Source organism: Oncorhynchus mykiss, chromosome 17 (assembly GCF_057628025.1).
Source record: "Oncorhynchus mykiss isolate SJ-2025 chromosome 17, ASM5762802v1, whole genome shotgun sequence".
NCBI lineage: Eukaryota > Metazoa > Chordata > Actinopteri > Salmoniformes > Salmonidae > Oncorhynchus > Oncorhynchus mykiss.
This window is the reverse complement of record NC_143038.1, coordinates 41243535-41252576: the sequence shown is the minus strand read 5'-3', so window position 1 is coordinate 41252576 and position 9042 is coordinate 41243535. Positions and strand designations below refer to the sequence as shown.

Genomic DNA, 9042 nt, shown 5'->3' with positions numbered 1-9042 from the left:
GAAAACCTGCAAAATTGGCAGTGTATCAAATACTTGTTCTCCCCACTGTATATTTTCTATTTTAAAATAGTACACTTCACACAAAAGAGCACTGGAAATCAGATTTCTTAGTTATTATGAAGTATTACTGCGTGATAAATCAAATGAACTAATTTCTGCTGTATAATAGTTGTTGATTGACATGTTTCACTTATGCAAATACACATTCATTGCAATTGTCAACCTTATCTCCATTTTATACAGGATTTTGTAGTAGTATGAGAGTATACAATACAAATTAATAAAGATAAACTCCATAGCTCTGTCCCAGATTACTTTATTAGCATTTTCATTTTCTTTTTTATTCTCTATTTCTGTCAGAAACACACATTCTCATATAATCGCATAGCACATTTCCCTTCTATTTTGAGGTGAGTGGAATGTGAGCAGAGTATGTGGTGCTGCTACTGTGGCCTTTGATTGTTCTGTATGTGTCGATAATAAATCCCATTGGTGGTCCCTCTCTGGCAGAATATTTTACATTGAGAGTTCCATGACACTATACAAAGACCCTCTCCTTTTTAAATTGTACTGATTGTTGTCCACTGTCTCTCAAAGCTAAATCAAATCATGTCCTTCGACTGGAGAGAGTACCATGTCAGAGATGTTTTGTTTTTGTGGAGGGATCACAAAAAAAACTTTTGCTTTGTTTTTGCCACTTTCCATTTACCCATTTTATTGAATGATAAGTTCAGCTACAAAAAAAAGTATATCATTTAACTGTAAATCAAGGCCTCAAGTGGTGTATCGATAAAAAGGTTAAATTTGCCTATCGTGGAAAAATAGGACTATCGTGTCTGGGTATGCTCATGTATGGCTGTCTTTGTTTTGTATTTTATCTTCAATGAGGAATGATCGGTTATTGAAACTAGCACCACGATCACATCCTGTGACTAAGTTTGCTATCTAAATGAGATTTCGTCAACTTTTAACATTGCACAAATATATACTACAGTCCCTCTGCGCTACAGAAAAATGTGATCTTAAAGGGTGAAAGGTGAACAGCAATTATGGAGTATGTAGCTCTTAACTATTTTTTTTTGTTCTTTTGTGTTGTATTGCTACATTTGAATCTGGAACAGGTGATTGGTACCTAACTATTCTAGTCATCGTGGTCATCCCTGCCATGATCCCCGTCATTAGTATCATGTTTGCCATCCCTCTCACTCCTCTCCTTCTCCTTCTTTGATTCCTTCACCACCTGGAGGAAGAGAAGAAGAGAAAAAAAACTCAAATTCCACCACTTCCTGCAAATGCTTTCTCGTGAAACTACACTGTATAATGAATATCAAGGTGGACATAGAAAGTATGGAACACATTTTCTTGATACCAGGAAATATTTGGAATGTTTACCTCTCCATCACGAGTCTCCACTGTCTTAATCACCACAGGCTTCCTGCTAGGGATGTCTGGGGTATGGTCATAGCCTATGAGGGGATAAGCCAGTTTTAGATACTGTGCATGATCATTTATATACATCTAATAGATTATGGATATGTTAAATATAAAGATAATACTGGCAAGTATATGGGTATTTGCATGGAGAGGGAAATACATTGAGAGATAAAGACTAGTATTATTGGTAATATGATGGAACTCACCCCTATCACCACTACGGCCATACTGGGAGGGATGCATGGGAACAGTAATCCTAAAGAGAAATGAAGCAATAGGTTAGCTCAGGAATGTGTTCATAATCAGATGCGAGTAAGGATGTCCTAACCCTTATCCTCCTGACCTGCTCTCCTCTCCCTCCAGCAGCTTGCGGTAAGTGGCGATTTCTATGTCCAGGGCCATCTTGACGTTGAGCAGGTCCTGGTACTCCCTCAGGTGTCGGGCCATCTCGTCCTTCAGGTGGTGGATCTCGTCCTCGTGGCGGACCACGTTGTCCTGGTAGTTATTGGCCTCCACGCCAAACTGGTCCTCCATCTCACGCATCTGCCTCAGCAGAGCCTCGTTCTGAAAAATACACACGTACATACAGTGAGGGCAGGAGGAAATGGGGGATTTTATTAATAGAGTATCTTGCATCTTTAGGATGCCCAGCCCACATGGGCTTATAAAACACTGTATTCCATCACTGCGGGAAGATTGGGGGAGATTATTGGGGGAGGAAATTATAAGGGATTTTGCTCACTCGCATCATCCTCTACTTACATGCCTGACGCACTTGGGTGATTCATGGCTGGCAGTCATTTTGGGTTAAGCCTGAGATCATTGTACTGTTGTTTCTCACTCAGCCAGTGTAAATTGGGGTTGATTACAGACAAATAGGCAAGTTCTGTGAGGCCTCACCGTGCTCTTCAGTGCATCAATCTCACAGCTGAGGGACTGCATCTGCCTCCTGTGCTCGTTTTGCTCTTGCTTGGCCTGCCTCATAGCATCAGTGTTACGCTTGGCAGAGTCTGTCAGGTCAGCAAACTGCAGGAGCATAGAACAAACACACAAATAAAGAACAGTTGTGTCTCTCTCTGTGTGTGTGTGTGTGTGTGTGTGTGTGTGTGTGTGTGTGTGTGTGTGTGTGATTAGGTCGTTCAAATTTGTGTGTGTGTGTGTGATTAGGTCGTTCAAATTTGTGTGTGTGTCTATTGTTCCCCCCTCACCTTGGACTTGTACCACTCCTCAGACTCATACATGTTCTTGGAGGCGATGTTCTCGTACTGGGCCCTGATGTCCTTGAGGGCAGCGGTCAGGTCAGGCCTGGCAGTCTGGTCCACCTCCATCTTCATTTGCTGGGTCTGGAAACTCACCTGCACCTCCTGGATCTCCTGAGAAGACAAGAGCAAGTGAGAGGTCAATTGGAAAAAAAGGCCTCTAAATAGCAGGTTGAATCCAAAAAGGTATGATTATGCATGGATCATCATGAAGACCATGATTTGTGGTCGACCATTTCAGCAGCTGCATCTACCTCATCATGTAGCTTCTTGAGGAACTCAATCTCATCCATCAGAGACTCAATCTTCCTCTCCAGCTCCAGGCGAGACAGAGTGGCATCATCCACATCCTGGTTCCAGATCAAACTGTTATTAGTAAGTATTTCATCAACCCCCAAACAGGTTAAACAAATATTTTTGGCTTGATCAGATAACTCTAACAGTGAGTGGGATGCAGTATTATATCAACAATGCAAAGCCATCAATATTGGGTTTTGTCATACGTATCTTAGTTTGTATTCATTAGCGCACACTGTTAAAACTGTAAATTTAAAAAAAATGAAAACAAACATTTCTTATTAGAGTAGTTCAGATTAGTCCCTCGCCGTTTCGATCTGTTTGTTTCCATTTGGTTCCTACAGATGTAGGATCTTAATTTGACCACCCTGTTGCAGGGCAACTTGCCTGCAATGCAGGACATTTAAAACTTGTAGTGTATTTGAGATTTAAAAGGCTTCTGAAGTTTGCAATTTCCACTTTGAAATTTTAGACTTGAAAAATGCATGGACCCCTACAAAAATGTCCATTAATTAGAATTCACATAATAATTCATATTTCCTGTTTCCGCAGGATTATTGTTCTGCTGTAGCAAGCTGGCTCAAATTAAGATCCTACATCTGTAGTGAAAACCCATGATTTCACGGTTCTAAGAGTTGTAATGTAATCATAATAATCAGCTCTATCTCAGCCAAACAGAAGATGTCACTGTTATGCAGGGCTATGAGGAAAGGGAAGCTTTGGGTTGGGCTCTGACATCACAACCGGCGTGCCAAATGTGATTATCCAGGCTGAGAATTTCAATCAGACTTTTACCGTCAACTATTGACTCGCTGCCCAATATATTGATTTGGTGTACATTGTGATGGTTTGAGTCTAGGGTGTGTTAACCTTGCGGAAGACAAGCAGGTTGCTCTCAGCCTCAGATCTCTTCTGATTCTCCTCATCCAGTCTGTAAGAAGAAAATACATACAAGGAGAAAATATTTATTACAATCATGCATAGGCCTATGGAAATTCCTGTTGTAGATTCATATGATCTATTTATGGAACCTCAGACCTCCATCTTAGAATACATCAATTAATGGAAATTCCCTATGTAACTCTTTATGGCACTTTAGAACTAATTTGATATTGTTCACAATACTTGGGTTATAGTCTAGGTTTCGTCCAGCTCTGGACAAAGGAAGCTGAAGCCTTGGGACAGGATGGAACACAGTGCTAATTGCATAAGGGCTATCTGAGGGTTTGTCCTAAATCGTAAGCCATTCCCTACATAGGGCTCTGGTCAAAAGGTGTGCACTTTATAGGGAATAGGGTGCCATTTGGGTTGCAAATCTAGTATGTCTGGCTGGGTGTCAAAGGTCTCCTCCTCAGAAAGAAGCATCAGCTGGCAAAAAGCCTCTGGATCAATTTGGTAATTCACTGTCCTGTAAAAGGATTTGGGAGCGTATCCAATGGGGTCAGCAGCTGCTACATCAAACAAATTTGGCTAATTACCACTTCTTGGAGGTCATCTGGACACACCCTGTCTTAAGCCTGACAGCTCTGGGCATTCTGCCACCAAAGTCTATACTACGTAAGCCTAATAGTATACTGACTGGTCTGACTAAGCCTTCCCTTCCCTAAATGTCAAATATACTTAACGTTTTATAAGCAGATTTAAAGCGTAAAAATATAACGCCTGGTTGAATAGATATTCGAATAGGTTAAAACAGTTTGATAAATCTTTTGGTTTTGTATTAGTCATCATAGGACAGGGTCAAAGAACACGGAGTGTCTCTTCCGCTGTTGTGATGAGTCATCAAAAATGATATCATAAGTCCAATGATATCATTCAGTTCACACCATATCCACTCTGTATCTAACATGGACTCACAGCAGGCTCGCTGGGGATTGGCTGTCCCTGTGGTCAGTCACTTGATTGCTTGACGTGTGCGTGTGTGTGGGGGAGGGTTACTGCATGTGTGGGGCTTGCTGCCTCACCTCATCTTTAATTCATGCCATGTCACAGGGGTCCTTTTTTCCTAATGGGGTCCCAGGCACCGTCCCATCATCACAGGGGGACACTGAACATCCCCTAATGGAGCCACTCTCATTGAGTCACATTGATTTTTCCAGATGCTATTTTTCTCCCCACCTACACCTCCCCCTCTTCCTCCTCTACTGCCTCTTCCCTCTCTCATTCCACCTCCCTCTTCTGTCATCTCTCTACCCCTCTCTGGGGCAGGGAAGGGACATGGGGAGTGTTTGTACGTTTACATGTAGTTAGTGGGTGTCTACAGAAATTGTAACTCAAATGGGGAAAAATACTGTTTCCCATAACTGGTTGTCTGGCTCTTCTCAAGTTTGAGTTTGAAAGCAAAATATTGTGGTTCGGTTTGAAAGGGCTGATGGAACTGCAGTGTAATTTAAAATTAAATGTGTTATTGTCTATATTTACATTCCATGGATGCAGGAAGTTTCATCTTCCGTTTAATGGCATTTGTTTGATTTAATAAAACATATTTGATGAAATAATCTGCCTCAACAGTTGCTGAGATGTCCATTGAAAGTTTGTAAATACTGTATAAATGGTCAAGTGGAAATGTTCTAATACTGTAGTAGTGCCTTGTTTTCCTTGGTGTCCCATTCATTGCTTGGTTATGATATGCTGAAGCATTTCATCTTTTTTTATGTTGGATCCTTCCTGCCCAATGTCATGACATTTAGCGTGTTTGCACACACACACACACACACACACACACACACACACACACACACACACACACACACACACACACACACACACACACACACACACTGCAGTAAAGCACAGAGTGCGGTAGTATGCTGCGGTGCTTTTGTGTTCATCCTTCCAAAGTGCCACACCCCAGCCAGCCCACCACTGCTGGTATGGAGTTTTTGGTTGGAGCCCAAAGACCCCTGGTCCTGTATCAGTGTTTAAAATACAGCCTATAAATATTGTGGTGTAAGGGTCTGTTTAAAGATTAGTGGGGGTGATGGGAGGGTGGTGGTGGTGTGAAAGTCACAGACTGTACACAGACACACACCCTGTCCCCTCACTGCCCAGAACGTATCTATCAACATCAGAGTATAAAAAACTGCTAGTCTGCCAACTTCCTGAAATACACTCTCAATCGTTACACCCCCCCTTTTCAAACACCACTACCTCCCAAAATCTCTCTACATCCCTCATGAACTTCCCAAACAACCCCCCCCCCCCTACTTCTTGCTCCCAAAATCTTTCTACAGTACGTCACCCATGCACCCATGCACTACCCAAGCATCCTACAACCCTCCCTTACCTTAACCCTCACTCTCCAAACATCCTTCACACCCGACCCCTCCCTCCCACTCTCTCATCCATGTCACCCACCTCTGTTTGATAAGGTTCATGTCTTCTGCCAGGTTGTCCCTCTCCACCTGGTACTGGTCCCTCTCCTTTCCCACGTGGTCCAGCTGGCGCCTCAGCTCCCTCAGCTCCTCCTGGAAGAGCTCGGTGGCCCGGTTGGGCTGTCCCTCCTGCTGCTGACCCTTGAACTGGCTCAGCTCCTGCTGCAACCCGCTGTTCTGCTGCTCCAGGTAGTGCACCTTGTCGATGAAGCTGGCGAAGCGGTCGTTGAGGTCCTGCAGCTCCACCTTCTCGTTGCTGCGGGTGGCCAGGAACTCGGCGTTGACCGCGTCGGCCAGCTGGAAGTCCACCTTTTCGTAGGTGAGACGGGGCGGCTGGGTGCTGGAGCGCTGGCGCTGCTGGTGGTGGTAGTTGGAGGAGCGAGTGGGCACCACGGGTGATATAGAGCGCATGTAGTGCCCGCTGGACATTGGCATGCGGGAGTATGAAGGCGAATAGGAGGACATCGAGATGGGGTTGGGGCCCCCGAATGTGCGACGGTAGGAGGTGGAGGCGCGTCCTGAAGGGTGGTTCATTGAAGGGTGGCTCATGGTTGATATTTGGTGGCCTGTAATTTTGCTAACTATTTTTTATTTCAAACTATCTATCTCTCCTTACTGTCTCTGTCTGGTGGAGCCGAAGGTGCCTGGGAGCAGGGAGTGAAGCAACAGGATGTCTGACTGAGGAGTGCTGTGGCTTTTATATACACGAGCTGGACATCCCATCTGCCTCACCCCCATCCCCCGCTGCCTCCCTGCAAACACCCCCTCCTCAGCCACACCCTACTTCCCTCCCTCCTAGTCTCCAGAGCCCCTGCCTCCTTCCTCTATCCATCACTCCTCAACATACATGAGTCTTAGGCCACTCCCTGGCCCACAGTAGCAGGCCCTCTTCCCCCTTTGTTTTCTCTCTCTCTCTCTTCCATCTGCCCCTCCCTTTTGTCCATAGCAGGAGGCCAAACTGTTTCCCACGTTAATGCCTTCATCTCTAAAGATGTCCCCATCGCCAAGCCCACCTCCCCCTCCTCACCTTGACAGCTGATATATCCTTTGTAGGATGCTGTGTCTGCTCCCTGCTTTTTTTTCTTCAAATCATCTCCTCCTGTTGCTTTGTCCCACTCCTTGTCACTCTATCGTCTGCCTTCTCTTTCACTGTTAATATCCTTCATTTATCTGTAATGGTACAGTAGATGTACATAAGTGACATCATCAGCATCAATTATGTAAGACATTGGAAAGTTGTTCAACAAAGTACTTTGTGCAAATAAATCCAGAAACAGACATTTGTTTTATTAATCAGGATTTTGTATCACAATGCTCATTTGGTTAAGATTGCAGAGCTGAATTCATTTCCTCTTTCTCTCTCTTTCCTTCATTTCCACGGTAATGGAATACTTTATTGATATTCTGGCAGGCAAGGGCTATGACTGTGCAATTTCATCCTGCATGACCGACTGGTTTAGAGTGATCTCTGTTTGAATCCTGCTCAGCAGATTTCAGAACAACACTTTGTTGTTCTTATATTTAAGATCCGGTCATGTCCTCTGAGCTCAGACACAATGACAATGTAAATGTAGTATTTTCATCTTTTTGTGGGTATTGTAGTGAGGTGCGTGCTGGCGGCAGAGAAGTCAGGCGCAGGAGAGCGGAAACTGATTTACAACGGTTTCGTTTAATATCCATAAACCACCGCCAACAGAACAATACAATAAATGGGTCAAACAAAACCCGGTAAATACCAGCATACCGTTGCATAAGCACTACAAGAAAACAATTACCGACAAGGACATGCGGGGGAACAGAGAGTTAAAAACACAACATGTAATTGATGGAATAGGAACCAGGTGTGACAAGGCAAAACCAATGGAAAATGAAAAGTGGATCAGCGATGACTAGAAGGTCGGTGAATTCGACCGCCGAACGTCGCCCGAACAAGGAGATGGACCAACTTCTGCGGAAGTCGTGACAGGTATTTTTCAAACTGAGACAAAGGGTTTTAGAAAAAATGTATATTGGTTGACCAGTCTAACTTTTATTGTAACAAAATTAATTAAATACATAACGCTTACTTTGCAGTACATGGGTAGGCTCTGGACTGAGTAAGCCTTGAGAATCTGAGGGAGAAGCAGCAGGTTTCCAAGGCGATAGACTTCTTCATGTGTTTCTCATGAGTCCAGGGTGTGCTGCTGCAGGACAGATAATTAGTGGTCTGGTAACAAAGAATTTGGAAAGTGACTAGGAGGAATGCTAGGTGTCCAGTAAGGTGTCATTAGCAAAAACCACCCCCCACTAATGACAAGGAATCTAAGAAAATAAGTCAAAATTGACATTCCAAACAATTTAGTCATATTCAAAATATACAGAAGCATAATATGTTGATAACGAGTGAAAGAATAACTTCTTACTGTATTGAAAATGGTATACTACAGTGCCTATTGCTCAGTTGTTGCTCAGTGTTATTGTACTGCAGTGCATAGCCTCAAAGCAACGTGTAAAAAAGTACACTGTGAAGTTCCAGGAAGCCTAAATGCATTTTACTGCAGAGGCAAATTAGTTGCCAGCTCTGAATGTTGGGTTGTGTGGGTTAGTGTGCATGTACACGGAAGACCTGTACTAATTAGCGATTTGTGTCTCTGAACACCTGTGTGTAAAGGGAACACGGACGCCACAAATGGTGTACT

General features: G+C 43.6%; 1 protein-coding gene across 1 annotated transcript; it reads right to left on the bottom strand.

Annotated features, from left to right (window-relative positions):
- Window positions 1-292: 292 nt before the first annotated feature.
- On the bottom strand, window positions 293-7213 carry LOC110494199 (plasticin). Its single transcript, XM_021569035.3, has 9 exons — window positions 6348-7213; window positions 3861-3921; window positions 2948-3043; window positions 2643-2807; window positions 2335-2460; window positions 1778-1998; window positions 1641-1690; window positions 1393-1466; window positions 293-1240 (listed from the first exon to the last, which is right to left on the bottom strand). The coding sequence occupies exons 1-9, from the start codon at window positions 6911-6913 to the stop codon at window positions 1142-1144; spliced, it is 1458 nt and encodes a 485-aa protein (XP_021424710.1). The 5' UTR covers window positions 6914-7213; the 3' UTR covers window positions 293-1141.
- Between the last annotated feature and the right edge of the window lie 1829 nt (window positions 7214-9042).